Source organism: Euleptes europaea, chromosome 1 (assembly GCF_029931775.1).
Source record: "Euleptes europaea isolate rEulEur1 chromosome 1, rEulEur1.hap1, whole genome shotgun sequence".
Classification (NCBI taxonomy): domain Eukaryota; kingdom Metazoa; phylum Chordata; class Lepidosauria; order Squamata; family Sphaerodactylidae; genus Euleptes; species Euleptes europaea.
This window is the reverse complement of record NC_079312.1, coordinates 65369616-65388692: the sequence shown is the minus strand read 5'-3', so window position 1 is coordinate 65388692 and position 19077 is coordinate 65369616. Positions and strand designations below refer to the sequence as shown.

The 19077-nt window shown below is 40.4% G+C and overlaps 1 protein-coding gene across 2 annotated transcripts in view; it reads left to right on the top strand.

The window, feature by feature from the left end:
• Positions 1 to 19077, top strand: part of HDAC11 (histone deacetylase 11) — a 40867-nt gene that overhangs the window by 10209 nt on the left and 11581 nt on the right. The window contains exons 3-6 of one of the 2 annotated variants that reach the window (XM_056861971.1): positions 1571 to 1597; positions 5467 to 5583; positions 8222 to 8264; positions 17189 to 17265. In XM_056861971.1, the coding sequence (XP_056717949.1) occupies positions 1571 to 1597; positions 5467 to 5583; positions 8222 to 8264; positions 17189 to 17265 (264 nt within the window). The remainder of the gene's footprint in view (positions 1 to 1570; positions 1598 to 5466; positions 5584 to 8221; positions 8265 to 17188; positions 17266 to 19077) is intronic. The other variant, XM_056861978.1, reaches the window with a different exon arrangement.

Genomic DNA, 19077 nt, shown 5'->3' with positions numbered 1-19077 from the left:
TTTAAAGATATCTATTAGTGTGAAATGCTGTGGTTGTCATTCATTAGGATTCTCCCCCCTCAGTGTTCTAGAAATGCCTCTAGTGCACATGTATATTATAAATAAATACATGAACATGGGCAGCCCATTCCTGAGGGGGAGGGCTGAGCCATTGACTGGAGGCTGCGCCACCGCACCACCTCCAAAGGAGGATTTCCCCCCCCACACACACACCAAAGCCAAAACCTTGCCCTTACCTGCAAGCCCTGTGGAACTGCTTCATAGTGTTCTACGGGGCTATGCCACCTTAAAAGGTGGCGTAGCTGCAGGTAAGGGCAAAGGGGGCATTCCCGGCCTGAAGGGGAAGGGGTAGAAAGCTGCCTAATGGTGGCTCTGCCCACAGAATGCCCTGGGAACGCCCCCTGGTACAATTGGGCACCTGGGACAATGGAGGTGCACTGTCAAAATGTTGTTTGGAGGCCACGCCAGCGTCCCAGAGCCACACTGTTATGGCAGTGCAAGGAGGCCGGTCTGAGCAGCCCAATGCCAGCGCCTGTGCCCTTGCCAGCGTCCTAAACACTTTCGCCCTTCCACCTCAGGAATGGGATGTTAATCACCGGTTTACAGTCTGCCATTTTAATTATCGCAGTTTATGTAGCTCATAGGCTCCAGTCGGGATCATGGTCTCCAGGAATTTCCCAGCTTGGAAGCTGGCAACCCTAAAAAGAAATCATGAAATGGGAGAGGCTATGGGGGCTTTCAGGAAAGGGAAAGAGGAAATAGTGAGGGAGGGGAAAATGAGATGCCTCCTGCAAGTCTTTTCAGGGCCCCACTTATTATTATGTATTGCTAAAGGTTCTGCTCTGCCTGCTGTTTGCAGTTATTAATTTATATATTACATTTTGATCCCATCCTTCATCTTCACAAGCTCAAGGCAGCATATGTGATTCCTTCATTTCGTCCATAAAACAACCCTATGAATGAGATTCAGCAGAGCGAGAGTTGCTGGCCTAAGGAAACTCAATAAGCTGCATGGCTAAGATTGCCATATTGCCTGAGTTTTGTCTAGAATTTGGGCCTGCCACCCATACCCATTAGGATTCCCAGCTTTTTCTTTTTGTTTTGTTTAGTACAAAGCAAGTATCTAGGCCTTCTAGATAGAAGGCAAAATGGTCATTAAGTTTTCCACTTAATTTGTGCTGTGGAGACAGGCCTGCCTTTCCTTTGTTCTAGCCTATGGGAGAAATCATGGCTGTGATTGACTCTTGCACTGAATTGTTTTCTAGTACGTGTCAATTGACCAGGAACTTATGTGTGTAGCTGGTTTTTCACGTATATTACAAAATAGTAAATTGTGCTTCCATAGTGGGCCATATTGGTTGATTTATTATTAAAGATCTTGATAAATTGTTGTTTATTGTGCAGTCCCGTAACATTTTTGCAGAATACTATTCACAGTCTTGTCAGGAAACCTGTGCAGGACTCAAATTTACTTTGCAAATAATATAATTTGGAGATTAGCTGTGGCAATAAGTTATTCAAAATGTCTGAATATATTTTCTTCAACTTTTTGTTTTTATATTGCATACAGAAGCATATTCTGGAAAGCTTTGAAGAGGTATTCTAGAAATCATTTTGCGCTTTGGCTATATACTTGAAAGTGCTATGAATATAAACTGCAGATTAGTTATTCATTGTGTTGTCATTTTAATTGTGCAGTTGTTGGTGACCGATGTTATAGCCTGCATAAGCTACATACTGCACTGAGTCCATTGTCATTATCCATCATTGCTCTTTACTTAAATGTTGTTATTCTGTTCCTTGGCATTTTACTAAATTATTTTTGTATTAAAATCTTTGCCAAAACTAATATGATGCTTCAAGGTGAGGCACTGAAAACGTCAGTTTCTCTCAACCGAATTTACTTGCATTAAACATTTTTCTGTGCTTACTTTATCTAGTTTCTGTATTTTCCACACTTATGATCTGGTTGAAAGCTTTGCATATTAGACACCATTTTTCTGTTCTCTAAACAGATCTTGCACACAGTGCCTTAAAAAAACTAGGTCAGAGAATATTCATATCTTGAAATGTTCATGGCTCTCAGAATACCTTTTTGCAGCCCTTTATCCCATCCTTGAGCAGCAATGTAGTAGGACCTGCCACAGTGAGCTGCAGTACCTAAAGGCCTGCATGTTCTATGTTGTCACTTTTAGTAATGATGGTTTTGTAAACGAGGGTGGGGCTAAGGAAGGATGAGAGATGCTATTCTATCTATGTGAGATTTTGTAGGCAAAATGTAACTTCTTCTAGGAATGAAGAACTGATGTGAATCTAATGGAGGAGGTAATGGCAACTAGTAATCTTGCCATAGTTTCATAATTTAAAGATACTCTAAATCTAGTTTTTAGAAAGGATTAATATATTGGTGAGCACATAAAGATGAATAAAAATGCATACTATAGGATGAATGACAGGATAAACCACCGAACTATCCCTTAAAAGAGGCAATTTTAGTTCCCCGTTAGTTTCTAGCTACTTATCTCTGCCTCCAAGCAAATCAAACTAAGGTTATATCTAAGTTTACAACTAACCAGATGTAATTAATTTTCAAGTTGCATGCAAGAGAAGGAAAGAAAAAAGTTACTCTGAAGATTTTCCAAAGACAAACTGGTTGAAAATGCGAGTATCAGGCAATGATTTAATGATCCCCTGTAACAGATACGATAAGCACTCACTTAAGGATGAGCAGTCACTGTTCCTGAAAGAATAAAATGTACCCTAGCCTAAATAAGATTTCTCTACATACCATCTGGAGATTGAGCCTAGTTGCCGTCCAGTGAAAGGGGCCTCTTGGGATACAGGAAGTGAGTTCTTGGTAGTGGTGGGAAAGGAAACAATACATTGGGGTTTGACTTTAAATATCATGATAGATGCAGTGATATTGGCTCAAATTACACAATATTCAAATACAAATATTTCCCCTTTTATTTTTAAAAAAAGGTGAAATGTTGAGCAGGTGACTGGGGGAGGGAAGGTCTACATAATCCTTTCATAACCAGCCATTTTTCTACTCATTTTTCTAGCACTGTCGTCCTCTTTTCTGCCTGTGTATTGTTTCTTCTTTGAGTGAAGTTGGGCAGAAGATGACTGGAAGCAAAATAGTTAAGCAGCCCCTCCCCAGGGTCTTCTGATCATGACTGCAGTTTCCACTACTCTATTTTTAAGGAGTAGGACAAATTGATGCATCAAATTGATGTTTGGGTTTCAATCAGCTTTGCTTGGTGTTCAGAAATAATTATGTTTAAAAGTGGCAAGTCAGGCAAGTACTGTGGGAACTCTTTTCTGTATTTTTCTCTAAAACACAAAACTAAACATTTTGGCACATTAGATTTTGTTTATTTCTTACTTTTAACCTTGCCTAGTCAGCAGTGATTTCTCTAGAGCAGAACTTTATAAATTTTCTTTGCTCTAGGAACAGGTCCCCAAATATAGGAGCAAGACTCATTTACCAGCATTCAGGGTTTTTATTTGAATGACCATATTTTCTAATTATTGCTACCATAAAAACTTAATCCTCAGCTCTTCGCAGTTCCTCATCATTTTACTAAAGCTATGACAAAATTGTTGTAGCATATAAATAAATAGAGCAGGGTTACCATGTTTGTCATCACCAGAGCAAAAAGCTAACACCTCATCCTAACCTAATTTCTCATAATTCTATTATTGCTTTAAAAAGCTATAGTATAGAAAGCAACTGGTTAAGAAATGAATTCATCTGCTACCACTGAATGGTGTAAGGTTAACTTATAAACAAGCAATGACAAGAACTTCATGCACATGTATTTTATGTCATACAGCACAGATTCTAATGTTAAGTGCTAAGTTTGTACTTCTGAGAATCATTGGGAGACAATAAAATCACTGCTGAAAATAGTAGGTGTCACAATAAAATATTTTGGCACCATGGCAACTTGGCACCTGGGATTTGTCAAGCCCTGGCACAGAGTTTATTAAAAGACTATTTATTTATTAAAAATCATACCTGAATGTTCAAAGCTTTCAGTAGCTTTCACTAAGGCCCTTTTCAGATTAACATTCTAAACCAGATGTCATCAGTTGTTGGCCCGTTTCTGAGTAAAGTGATACAGAGATGGGCGTTCATACAGTTCATTTCAGTCTGTCTATGAGCCGTCTCTAAAGTTCTCTGGCCAGTTCAAACAGCGGCGCTATTGTTTTACCGCCTTTTCTTTTTCAAGCTACAACGACAGGCATGTCAATGGTGCTGCTATAGCACAAATCATACAATTTTTTTTTAAAAAAAAGACTGAAAAAGAATGCTGGGCGGAAAAGGCAGGAAAAAATAGCTGTCCTTTTGGAAGTGCTTCACACAGCTCAAACAGCACACTGGAGCAATTCAGAAACACAAGGAAGAATTGAAAATGGGAGAAAGCACTTTTCATAAAAAGGAGCAGAGCCCTGCAATGCCTGAACAGGTAAAAAAAAAAAATCCGTTTGCAGCCAGGAGCCAAACTGGTTATGTCTGAATTGACACAAATCCATTAGCAACCCGCTGCTCAACTGGATTATAAGGACAGTTTGAAAGGGGCCATCGCCTATATTTAGACATCTTGATAAACCAAAGTTAGTTTAAGGCAGTTTTCTGCAGAAACCCTGGTTAGTCTACCAGATATACTTGGTTCATAGCCCCCAGTTTGCTACTATTTGGAAGAGGGAGAAAATACAAAGTCCTCCTTAATGTGTTATCACTAGAAGAGAAGCAGAAATGTGGAAAGGAGGCAAAGAAGAGAAGAATATATCCTGTGAAAGAATCATTTGTAGCAGAGTGCTGCTGGAATTATGAGGCTTTCCCCTGTTTCTCTGTGTAACTCTGCATCCAGGAGGCAGTGTTCAGAAATCATAGTACCGATCACAGTTAATAAAATAAGTACACACTGTGGTTTAGAATCCCAGAGTAGCAATCATCAGTAAATCACAGTGTGGGTATCCTGCATTTGGACATTATGATAAGACAGTGTTTAATCAAACTGTGATTTATAAACCGTGGTTTATTAGGATGGCTGAATTTAGCCTCTCACTGTATTTTTCAGATATGTCATTTAGTATGAGTTTTATTTTCTAAGGGCTATATTAAAATGTTTCAGTAGTAAGCACAGTTAAATGTTTAGCACCATTAAATGCTTTCTTTAAAAAGTTATTTGGGCTTCAGATGTAATGTTCTTAGGGGACAGTTAGACATAAGAATACAAAAGATGAAATGACAGAAGCTATTTTCTTTCTAAGACCAATTATCTCATTTACAGATTGAATAATATAGGCATTTAATCTGCTGTACTCATTTTGCTCACCAACATTTTCCCCTGGAATTCATTGGTGCTTTTTGTAATGATCTGATTTGTTCACATTCATATGTTTTATTTTGCACATGGTGATATGAATACCCTAATCTTGTATTTTTTCTTGTAGTGGTCGTTTGCTGTGGCTGCAATTACGGAAATTCCACCTGTTCTCTTTTTGCCCAATTTCCTTGTCCAGCGGAAGGTGCTAAGGCCTCTAAGAACACAAACCGGAGGAACAATAATGGTAAAGGAAGTGTTCTCATATTTTTTTCTCCTATGTGTTTAATTGCTGTAAATTAAACATTTAGAAAAGGGGAATAAAATCCTGCCCATGCAGGTTGCATTATGCCAGCATACCTAGGTTTTAGGAGAAGGAATCTCTCTTTATCATGGTAGGAATGCATTGACTTTCTATCTTGCAAAAAGGGGTGAATTCTAATGAATTCTCTTAAATATAGATATCAATATTTGTAGAGGAGAGTGGCTGCTGTGCCTCTATAGACCATAAAAGTCAGCAACAGATTTCAGTTGAATACCAGAAGTTCAGGGGTTGTCTGACACTGGTATTTCTGTGTGCAGCTCTGAAAGTTTTTCCAAGCCCATTCCCACTCCTGTTCAGCTCCCTTCTGTCTGGAAGGTATTCACCGATAAGGATGTTTCATGCTGTGTCTATCAAAAAGTCAAGGGATGAGACTGATTAGAACTTGAGCCAGGGCCTTTTGAACTGTGAATCTATAGAATCAGCTGCACTCAGAGATCTGACCTTATAAGCAGTGTACAAAACTGCTGTGAAACTTGCCTGTCAAGTGTAGGTGATGTGGTTCTCATTATACTGTTTTGACAACACTAGAGGATGACATAGAGTCCATCCTCAAAAGCTGCCATTTATCCAGGGAAATAGATCTCTGTAGTTCAATCTCTGGAGATCAATTGTAACTCGGGGCCCCACCTGGAGGCTGATGACCTTACCTGTAAGAAAAATACCTTTGAGCATGCACAACATGCCTTTCTCATACAACTGAATTGCCGTGGTGACCTTCTCCCCACTTAGTCAATAATTCAAGAGCAGGATGCCTCTAGGCCACATAGGCAGGACTTTCAGATTTAGGAGCTGAAATCTATAACTCTGTTCTCCTCTAGTAAAAGCCTTCTTAATTTTTGCTTCTCTCCCACCCCACTTTTTACCAGCTCCCATGGTACTTAACAAAAATAATAGAACAGCTTACAGAAACCGTGGAAATAGGCAGTTTTGATTTTTGAATGTTGATTTTGATACCTTATCAATTAAAATATACAGAAATCAGAAAAAAAAACTTCCTTTAGTCAGCCTCCTCAGTTTCCAGTTTGTAGAAGCTTCCATTGTGACCTCTGGCTAGCTTTTTTTAGTCCTAGCAGGCAGGAGAAGGAAGTAACCAGTATTGTTCATCCAATTTGCATGTATCACTGAAGCTTCTGGGAGGAAAATTCAGAGAGACACCCCCCCCAGCAAATTAATTTTTAAATATTTATTTAATGCCATTCTCTTCATACTTTTGTAATTGATGTGATCAAGAATTATAAGTAGGGGAGGATCTGTAATCTGCAAGTTCTCAAACTAGAGAACAAGTTGGGAAAGACAGCTTAGTGAAAATGTTAGCTTCAGATTTACTTATCTCATAGTGCAAACCAAAGGAGGGAGATAGAATAAACACATTTGGAATGTAGAGGAGTCCTCTAGAGCTGGCCAGACAGGCAGTTCCCAGTGGGAGGAGGAACAAGGCAGGTGCTGTCATGGTAAGATCAGCTCAGCTTGCTCCAGATGGCACTTCTTCATTATGTCATCTCAAGCAGCCGTATGTGGTTCGTGCAGAGAACTGGCCCTGGGCTCCCTTTAATAACAGAAAGAAAATGGAATATATAGGAGAAGGGAACTAAATCTTGACTCTCACTCCTTTGTACCTTGCTGTGTGAAGCATTTTCCTCTAGATTGGCTCTGATACCAGGAGTTATTTAAGGAAAATGCTTAAAGCAGGAGAGCATGGCAAAGTATAGAGCTAGCGGAGTTTAGGGTTTAATACCACTCACCCAGGTGTTCCATTTTCTGTAAACAAACACCTGATTCCTATTGTACTAGGCATCTGTAGCTCTTACAGCAATTTTTTTTATTTGTTATTATTATATGACCTTTCTCCCTGAAGGGATCCAAAGAATCTTACAGAATTTCCAGACCAACCAATTTAATGATATTATTTAAATAAACAGCATTAAAAAAGACAAACATATCCTGGGTGGGTCCTAATTCACTTGGCTGCCTATCATAGGTCCCAGGCTGTGAGTCTTGGCTAAGAGCTGAGACTCTTGCCATTCATCTCTGACTAAGGGCTGCACCAGATTACCTGCAGACAGAAGAAAACAAAATCAGCCTGGAATGATACTCATATGCTTTTGGCTTGCTAGCAGGCTCTCCCCAACCTCCCCCCTTCCCCTAGGCCATCAAGAGGATTGTTAAGGTATCTGGAATCATCAAGGTTTTTAGTATTATTATTATTATTATTATTATTTACAACAAAAAATTCAGAAGCATTATCACTCTCAGTCATTTTCTGCAGCTCAAATATCATGCACTTTTTCCTTTGCCTACTAGGGGTCAGTATTCTACTCTTCATAGCAAATTTAATATTAATTGTGAATTAAATTATGGTTGAAATATACAAAATATATTTAAGTGAATGTTTATGTAGGTGAATCGGGACAGAGTGGTCCATCATGCTTTACTTTTTGTAAGGATTCACTTTTCAGAATATAACCTACAATTGTTAGAAATGAAAATATCAAGGAGATACTTGCATTACCAAATACTATGTCCCTACTATTCATGAACATTCTTGATTCATTTTTTAAAGGCTGGAAAACTTGCCATTGAGAGGGGTTGGGCTATTAATGTTGGTAAGTAATTATTTTATTGCTAAAATAATTTTATTTCCAAGTTCTTCTTGTCTTCCTGTTATAATAGTAGATTGGAATCATATTATCAGTTCTCAAAATTAATAATGGAGATTGTATTTATAAAGTTTTTAATTTTACTAAATTGTTCCATTTCAACAATGGCAGTCCCTGCATAGCTTGTTCTGGGTCGTCATCCGCTTGGCCAAAAGGTGCCTATGGCATCCATTTTGCAGATATCCATTGGCCAGTGTCCTACCACCCTACTTAGCAAAGTATGAAGGCTTTCTCCAGATTGAGAAGCCTGCCTCCAACATAAGTGGCTGTTCTCCAATGGAAAAGTTACTTAACTAGGAGAAGGGCTCCAAGTCAAGTGATGCTAAGGTTGAATACTGCCCAATGGATTGTGTTACTGAATGTAATGATGATCACTGATGATGATTTGTGAGGGTAGGAACTGAAATGAGACATAAACTCCTTTACTGAAAAATGAGGAGGGCTGACAGTGGAAGACATCTGGCCAGTTGGAGGCTGATGTTTTTATGTATATGCAAATTTTGGAAATAATAAAAGCAAAAACTTAGATTTAAACAGAATTTTTGGAAGCCGGCAGCTGGAAATACATGGAAAACAAGAAGTTAGAACAATATCTTTGGACAGTGTCACTTTTATACACAGTGTGTGTATAATGATTTAACACTATTTAATCAGCACCCTCAAAGTACAGCATATGCAAAACCAAAACAAAACCCTACTGGTTTACAGTTTAAAGCCCTGTTTCCCAGGCTTCTGATACCTGAGACACATGATGCTTATATCCAAGAAGGTATACACTGGAAGTGTGTAGGAGTAAGAATTAGTTGCCTCCTGTGTTCTTGCATCCATTGCTGATCTTAGTGTACCTCCTCTAGGAGCAAATAATTATGCTACATCACTGCATCAGGAGTGATTGAATGATCCAATCACACCTGACACAGATTTGCAGGTGGGATATGCACCCCTAAGTATAGGCTTGGTTGAAGGAGGCAAGGGCAGAGTTGTATGTCATACAGATACATAGTGGGTAGCCTCTTGTGGGTAGATACTCTTCTGAGCATCCAAAGTACTCTCTGTGCAACTAGAATGCAATTCTTCTCATGCAAAGTGATGTTGCTGCTTTTCACTACAGTTTATGACCCCCTGTCCCCCCCCCTTTTGTCTCCAAAAATCTGTTCAGGAGGATCCCCTGAACTCAGTTTTGGAGGGCACAGGCTGAGAGAGAACTGACCTCTTCTTCCTTGCACAAGCAGAAGTGCATTCCTTCATACAGTGGAACTTTGGATCCAATTCATTATTTTTATTTCTGTTTCTCTTTTAAGATGGCCTGTAATGTAATATGAAGATTTGGTCACGTTGCCAAACCGTACTTTATGGGATAGTGAAGTGACTAACCCAGTGGTTCTTAAACTTTGGGTCATGAATTTTTCACAAGTGGATCATAAGTTCAAGAAAAACGAGGAGGAACAGAGTGAACAGGGAGAGAAGGCTTCATAGCAAATTTTGGTTTGCCTTTGATGAACTGCAGCTTGCTGCTCAAGTTGTTCCTGTATTATATATTATAATTGCTAAGTGAGCCAAATGTGAGGATACGTAAATCTGGTGACTAGGGCTGTGAACAGGCAAGATGGCTCTTTCTACAAATCTGAAAAATACCCCACATTTGCAGAAACATCTGAAATCTAAAAGGGGTTAAAAATCCAAAATGATAAAAGGAGTGTCTGTAGCTTTAAGAAGCAGAGACCCTTAATGGCTGTTGTTAGGCAACCACAAAATTTTAGGCTTGGTTTCTCTGAGTAAAAGGCAGCGGGAAGGAAAAGGGTCCTTCCAGGGCCCATCGCAGGGCTATTTTGGTCTTTGAGGGAGGACTCCATAGGGCCAGGCCTACCTGGCAGCAATCCCTGAGTGACTCAGTACCACCTGACTTGCATGACTCACCTAGCAGCCACGCTATGAAAGCCAGTATAGTATAGCTTCAGAGTAGAGTCTGGAAGACCCAGGTTCAAATCTCCATCTTGCTGTGGCAGCTCACTGGGTGACTTTGGGCCAGTCATACTCAGCCTAACCTACCTGACAGGGTGGTTGTGAGAGTAAAAAGGAGGAAAGGAGAATAATGTAAGCTGCTTTGATCCCCACTGTGGAGACAGATTGTGGTATAAATGAAGTAAATAAATAGGATGGGATACAAATAAAAGGTAGGTTGGTAAATGGGTGAGAAGGAGAGAATGAAGCAGGGAAAGGGGAGAGGATATGGGGGTTGCCAGGAGGAAAAAATGAGGAAATAGTGTGGGGAGGGGGATACAGGGGAAAGTGAGGTACTTGAGGGTTCTCTACCATGAAAGTGAGCCTGGCCCAGTGACCAGCACCATACAACTGGGCTGAAGTTTTCTCAGGTAGAGGCTGCTTGTGTGTGTTTGGGAAAGCTGAAGACAAAGGGGCAGATGAATGTAGGTTTGTTGTTGGATGGGAAGCAGACATGGAAACAGGAGAAGGGGAGAGGCTGTGGGGGCTTTCAGGGAAGAGAAAGAGGAAATAGTGGGGGAGGGGGAAATGATATGTCTCCTGTATGTCCTTGTAGGTTCTCACTTATCATATATTCTAATAGCACCTATAGCTTTAATAAACAGAGGCCCTCAGTGGCACTCAGGGACTATTGTTAGGCAACCACAATAATTTGGCCAGCATTCCAGGATTGATATCTGCTTGGTTTTTCTCAGTAAAAGGGAGGGGAGTGGGCTGTTTTGTCCTTTAAAGGAAGACTCAATGCAGCGGGCCCCGCAGCAACCTCTAGGCAACTTGATACCGCCCAAATTACTTGACTCATCCAAGCCTGGCTGCTTAAAGACAGTGTGATATGGTTAAAGTTACAGACTGGGATCTTGAATCCCCATTCCGCTGTGGAAACTAACTGGGTGACCTTGGGCTATTTTACACATTCTCAACTTAGCCTACCTCACAGGGTAATTGTGAGGATAAAATGGAGAGGAGAATGATGTGAGCTGCATTGGGTCCCCATCGTGGAGAAAGGCAGGATATAAATGAAAATACATATGATGGGAGGCAGTTCAAAGGTGGATTGATGGGTGGGTGTGAAAGAGAAAGGAAGTAGGGAAAGGTGATGATCTGTGAGTTGCAAGAGAAAGGGAGGTGCCCCTCTGCAGTACTTGCAGGTTCCCCCCAGTGCAGATTAGCCCAGCTGGGCTGGCACTGTGCAACTCGACCATAGTGTTTATGGGGAGAGGCTGCTGGGGGTAGGGAAGGAGGGAAAACTGAAGACAGGAGGGCAGATAAAGGTAAGTTGACTGATATGTGGGAATGAGAAAAGGAGACAGGAAAATGGGAGAGGTGATGGGGCTTTCAAAGAATGGAACGATGAAATAGTGGAGGAGGGGGAAATTAGATCCCCCCCACCGCAAGTCCTTGCAAGCTCTCCTCTTGTAATCATATATTTGTATCAATATATTTAACTCTCAACATGGCCAGATCTGTGGATACTGAAATCTGGAGATTGAAGCCATTAACAGACAAGACAGATCTTTCTATGAACTTGAAAAAAATGTTTTCAGAAAAGTCTGAAATGTACTTAAAATACATTTGGGGGGATTAAAACCCTCAAAAATAATAGAAACTGTGACTAGCTTTATGAAATGAATGCCCTCAGTGGCCTTTGCTAGGCAACCACAACATGTTTTCCAGCAGTCAAGCCTTGGTTTGTATCAATAAAAGGCAGGGGGAGGGAGGCTGTTTTGGCCTCCCAGTCTACCCCTGCTCCCCTCACTACTGCCTGGAGAGAGGACTCATTGGGGCTAGGCACAGCAGGAACCACCAGGTGACTTGCAACCACCTGATTTGCATAACTCATCCAGGCCTGGCCACTTGCTATTCTTCAGTAACTGCAACCCCCAAAAAGCCAGTGTGGTGTAGTGGTTAGCATTTCAGAATAGGATCTGGATCTGAAAGACCTGAGTTCGAATCTCCACATAAGCTTAGTGGGTGACTTAGGGCCAGTCAGCCATTCTCAGCCTAACCTACCTGTTGTGAGGGTAAAATGGAGGAGAAGAGAATGATATAAGCTGCGTTGAGTCCCCATTTTGGAGAATGACAGTATGTAAAATCAGTGTAGCCAAAAATGGGGAACACAAAAAAAAGCGGGTGGGTGGGAAGGAGAGATAGAAGCAGAAAAGATGAGAATGTGGTTGTGGTGGTTCTGTGGGCAGGTAAGCAGCCCAGTAAATTACTGACATGATGGCCAGTCGGGGGAGGGGTTGGAGAGGAAGAGTGAGAGAGAAACAGGAATCTCACATTAGTTTATGTTATAGATAATACAAACAGGAACTCACAAGGAATTTGCACGGAGAGGGCATCCCACTCTTGCCACCTTTGATTCCTCCCCTCTCTCCCCTTCTCTCATGCAGTCTTTCGCTCTTCCCTTCTCCCATCTTTCATAGTAACTTTCTTCCTCCCCCAACTCTTCTGTCTTCTTCTCACCTCAACCCTTCTCTGACACAGTATCTCTCTCCCCCTCCTTTCTCATTTTGGTGCTGGGGAGAGAGAAAGAATGTGGGGGCCCTTTGTAAGTGGGTCCTGAAAAATGTAGTGTAGTTTAGAAGTAAGTCTTAAGAAGTACAATAGAAGTGGGTGATGCAAGAATCACTGGACCAGGAGTCCCCAACCTTTTTGACCCTGTGGGCACACTTGGAATTCTGATATGGCATGGTGGGCGCAAGAACAAAATGGCTGTCACAAAATGGCTTCTGTGGGAGGCAGATCAAGCTAAAAAATGATTGCCACAGCTTAACTTCAGTAACACAGTGTACATCCTTATGCCGTGGTGGCAGGTTCTGCCAAAGCAACATTTAAAAAAATCTGCATAGCTAGTCAAATCTCCAATAGTCAACCAGAAGCTTTACTGGGCAAAAGCCCTACCTGGTCCCACCCACTTCTTAAAAATATTTGGTGGGCACCCAGAAAGATGTTGGCTGGTGCCACATTGGGGACCCCTGCCCCGGACTAATTTAGTTGAAGTCAGTATCAATCACATTTGTGTAGTACCTACTCCTGAGCTTCCTTATTGTCTTTTGAGAATTGTATTATTAATTTGTTTGTTTGCTTATTTACTTCATTTATATCCCGGCTTCTCCCCAGTGGAGACCCAGAGCGGCTTTCATCATTCTCCCATCCTCCATTTAATCCCCATGACAACCTTATGAGATTGGTTTGTGCGACTGACCCAAGGCCACCCAGCAGAGTGGTAGAGAAATGCTTGTTCTGGATGTAGGCCCCAGTAAATAGGGGCCTACAATGATACCATTGCCAGGACACCATAGGCTACTACTTAACATTTATTCGGTTGATAGAAAGTGGCACAGACCCCCAGCCAAGGAGAATGAGAAATCAATTTACATGGACAGAACAATAATCAAGATAAGTAATAGGGCTTATCTGGTTCTCCAAATGGTGCCAGCATGCCACGCAAATTAAAAAAAAAAAAATCTGTGCCCTGGTGCTGGGGATAGAGAAGATCCCAGGTTTGTGGAAAAATCTGAAAACTTGTGTGGGGTTAAATATCCCGCGAGTAACTCGTGATGTTTGCATATGCCCATATGTCACCAAAAACCTGTGCAAAAATGCTTTTTTAAAAAGCTGAGTATTGGTGGGGGCGATGCACAGCTAGAAGCACTAGGGAGGAAGAAAATGTGAGTTGGGAGGACTGGAAAGGTGGGAGGAAAACACACAATGGGAAGTTTGGGGAGAAAGGACATGACAAGAGCATTGGGGTATCAAAGTGTGCAACTGCGAGAGTTGGGAGGGGACAGAGCAAGAAGGGGGGAAGGGATGGGATTTTCCTTCCCCCGCAAGTATGACATTTTAATTCCATCTTTCCTCCAGGGAGCTCTTGGAGATTTATAAGGTCCTGCTATCTTCCTTTTATTCTCTCAACAATCCTGTCAGGTAGTGCTGGCAGAGATCTAATGACTGGCCCAAGATAATCCAGTGAGCTTCATTGCTGAATGGGGTTTTTAACCACAGGCCTTCCCGAGTCCAGCCATGTTGGGATGGTTGGGGTGGCATGGTACTTTTAATAGTAGCAGAAAGGTCCCTTTCAGTTGAAGTAACTTTAGATGTACCATTGAAAAGAGGGAAGAAATATGACTTTGTGGTGAGAGAGAAAGGATATGTTAGGCGTAAAGAAGAGCATTTAAATTAGCAAAAAAAGATAGGATTGATTAAACTAAGTAGCCAACTGTGGTTGAATTTGCATGTGTGTTGAGAGAGAAAAAGAAGAAAGAATATAAGCAGGGGTAGATATAACTTAGAAGGTAGTTCAAAGTATAGACTGGATGCTTTGAACATGCAGAAACGAAGTAAGATTTCAGGAGAGGGGTACCATAATGCCTTGTGCATATTATTGTGGAAAGTGTGGAATATAGATTTTTAAAAAAATAAATTAATTAAATAGCTATGGGAAAGTACCACATAGCGGTGACATTCTCATGTACAGGAGAAAAAAGTAGGAAATCAAGATAGAAGATAATTAGAGCCTGGAAGTGCTTAATTGTAATATTGGAGAGAAGGGTGCTAATGCTGAAGAAGGAGCAGTAGATCTTGATAAAAGGGAAGAGTGATAGCCATTGATCCTGAAATTGTATGTGAAAACACTGGACAAGAGAGAATAAAACTCTGTGTAAAAATTAGAAGTCCCATCTTTGATGTGCACAGTTTCAGGCTGTTTTGGAAGAAAGTAAACGACTTTAAAGGCAGGTTTGGAATTAGCTTCTAACTAGTAAAATGATAATAAAATAATGTATTTTATGTGGCAGTAGGAAAGAGCAAGAGTTCAGTAGCACCTCCAAGACTAACAAAATTTGTGATAGGGTATGAGCTTTCGTGAGTCACAGCTCACTTCTTCAGATACAGCTGAAAACCTTAAAGAAGGCCTCGTGCACACTCCTTGCCTAGACAATGCAAAATCTTTTTTGGATTACATTTAGCTTTAAACAGATTAAACATAAATGGATTGCATTTCTACTTTAAACATAAGACAGCAGCAGTTGAGTAATAAATTCCCAATTTCTCTCTTTTTTTCTTTTGTGCTTCATTTTTGAAGCATTCAGCATGTATGGAATAATAGCATAAGCCTTGAGGGAAATTGCTTTAATTTTGAAGTTCAGATACAGAGATTATATTCAATTTGTAAATTATTAACATTTAATATTCACATAAATGATATTTTCAAACAGATTGACCTGAACTGTATAGATTGATACTGATCCCCCCCCCTAAACGGACTAAATTGCAATATTTCTTGAGTAGCCTGAAAGGAAAGAATTTAATTAAGCTACAAGACTAGTGCTTTGTGTGTGTTTGTGTGTGTGTGTATGTGTCAATACAAAAATGAAATATTTAGTACGGTAACTCACATGCTTAACAGATGGATAACTCTGGAGAAATAAGTAAATAACTGAGTCAGTAGTTTTAAAAGTGTGTGACAGGGAAAAGGCATTTGTATATCTTTTTAACTTTGGGAAAAGAATCCTGTTACATGATTGTTATTGTCGCCTTGGTGATTTGTAATCTTGTGACTTCGGTTCCTGCGTCTCAGCTGTATTCCATTGGGTCAGGAGGTCTTTCACTCATGGATGACCTCACACTGTTGTTGTTCTCCTAAGTATCTCTAGAATGACTTTTATTTCTGGTGAATGTAGAATAAATCTAGATCAGATTTTCACTCTGGGATCTTAACTCCAGCAACTAGCAACCTTTGTGTGTGTATCTCTTGAGTGTGCACATGTGTATACACACAGACATAGACATAGATAGATGCATATGAAGGTTGCCAGCAGTTGGAGTCAAGAGAGAGGTAAATTGCCACAATTTGGGGTATTAAAAAAAAACACCAAAATACCAATAAGGTATTTTTCGGTGGTTGTTTGGTTTGAGGCACACTGTAGGTTGAGCTTGTAAGGCACTGATGACTTGATAGTGCTACATGTGGCAAGAGACTGAACTGGACTGTCTTGCAGGGTGGAAATAGTTATTAGACTCAACACAAAGTTGCCGCTGAAAAGTGATAGTCCAGTGTTGGCTGCTCTTCTTTTCCTGAGATATTTATGTCACAGTTATCACTTAGTGTGCCCTTGCCTTCTCCAGCAACAAGCAATAATTCAAAGTGTGGTGGGGAAATGCATAATGAGCTGACATTCATACACAAGTAAATACAGCTAAGTTGAAGTAAAACGCAGAGAAGATGACACAGGTTTTTCAGTGGCAGTCCTATGTTGAGCATAATGCCTTGTTCCAGATTCAGTCTGGTCTCTTGCTATTATTAGTGCCACTTGTTGAAATCCTTGATAAGACTGATGCTTGATGATCTCTCTCTCTTGTTGTAATGTTTGGGTATCATCTGTGAAGATAACAATACTTGGCTCCCTTATCTTATGTCGGTGGCACACTGTTATGCATATGCTAGCTATGGACTCAAATTTTAGATTTAGACATGCCAAACTTATGCATGCTATGTATTACAGACATGGTTTGTGTTAGCTTGATTATTTAGATATCTGAGTTCAGTTCTGGGTCCAGAGTTTTAGATTACTAGAAATCCCAAGATTCTACCACACTTCCTTGACTAAAAGTTGAGGCCTAACCTTGGCAGCTTCCATAAGGTTTTGATAGTTCAGATATGTGGAATGGTCAGAAACAACATTGGCTTTGATAAGATACAAAAAAGACATCACAGGATTTTATAGTCTCTTCATTACATACTTATGGATCTGGTTAATTGAGCATGGTTAATGAAGCAGTCTGTTCAGTAGCTTCATATTTTTCCAGAACACCAGGGTTCCCCCCCCCCCAATATGTTCTTTAGATTTAATGGTTTTTTCTTCTAGGTGGGGGCTTTCATCACTGTTCAAGTGATAAAGGTGGAGGATTTTGTGCATATGCTGATATTACATTGGCTATAAAGGTAAGAAAAGATCTTTTTAGAGAAAACCATTGATTCTTTGAACATCCCTATGAAACCAAACACACTTAGTTCTTAATAGTTCAAACAGTGTTGTGCTGTATATAAGTGCTGTATATAAGAGTGAAATATGGCTGTTTTTAATTCTGATAGGATAGGTATGAGGCCCTATGAAGGAGGATGCATTTGTTTAATTAAAACCACTGTTGACACTGGTAGAGCTAAAGACTTTAGTAACAAAGTCTGATGGGGACAGATCGCAATGGCTAGCCATGTTAGTCTGTAACAGTAGAAAAGAGCAAGAGTTTTATCTGAAGAAGTGAACTGTGACTCACGAAAGCTCATACCTTGCCGGAAATTTTGTTAGTCTTTAAGGTGCTACTGGACTCTTGCTCTTTTCTACTGCTAACGTCTGATGGGAATGGAGATAGGCTTCTTTTAAGGGATTGGAGAGAGCAAAGTAATATATTTTGTGCAAATGGCCAAATTAACCAATAGTCTACATGGAAATGATATAGAAGAGTTTAAAAAAGACTGGCATAAGGCCTTTGTACACTGGGCTAACACGGCAAAGACTGATTTTATGAAGATTGTGAAAGAGTTGTAAACAAAATATTGTAGTAAAGGGAAACTAAATATATAGTGGATGATATAAAGTTAAGGGGTACTTCTCCAGAAGTCACAATGGGGGGTGGGTGGGCATGCAACACGAGGGAGGGAAGGGGACTTTTACTTTTAATTCTATATTATTCTTGTTATTTCTGTTAACTTGTTTTAATTTTGCTTAAAATCTCTCCCCCCCTGTAATTTTTTATCTCAAAAAGTCAATAAAAAAAAAAAAAAGGAATGGAGATAGCAATAAAAAAAATTCTCATAAGGGCAACCCCAGATGCAAAGTAGGAATGTGTGTTCGGATATTTCCAGTCCGAATAAGTATCTGAAAAATACCTTATCGGTATTTTCCGGATATATTTGGGTGTCCGGATGGTATCTGGGTTTTTCCAAAATACAGTAAATGGGCCCCAAAAATTCCAGAAGTATTTGGGAGTAACCAGGAATATAAGGGGCCAGCATTTTAAGGCTCCCAGGATTGTTTTTCTTTAATTTTACTGTGTGTCTTTCAATGTCTTCTTGCCAGGGGTTACTATCGGCTTGCCAGGTTGGTTTGGCTTGGATTCTGTGCTTAGAATTGGTTCTGTTGGTCTTGCAACATTGTGGTTTTTTGCTCAAGCTGCTTTGCTTTGGATTCTGTGGTTCAGCTTCTGGGGATATACGAAGCTGAATGACAAGATTACCCATTGGTAATAGTGGGAGACAGTGGAATGCTAGTTGGATGTAATGGGAGCCAAGAATGCCAGTTGCCCTTACCTGGATAGCCCCAGGCTAGCCTGATCTCTTTGGATCTCAGAGGGTTATTTAGTGGACAGTCACCATCAGCTCTGCTCCAGTTTTGGTGCCATTTGCTTTAAAAAAAACAACAGCCACTTCAACCCTGATGGAAATATTTCTCCCCTCCCCCCCAAAAAAAACCTGGATCTGAATACTAAGCCGGCATTTGGGACATGAATAAACCAGGAATACCAATATTTTTCAGCTCTCTGATATCCAGATCCAAAAAAATACTGACTTCTTCATAGTAGACACACCTAATGCAGAGCCCTATAAAGCTTTAAATGTAGATCCTTTATACAGTACATGACCCCATCATGCATTCAGCGGTGTGGACGAGAGTTGGGAAGAGCATGCTGGCATGGTACCTACCTGCGGAGGAAGTATATGTGTGTGTGCTACCTCCCTGTGATCAGAGACACTGCT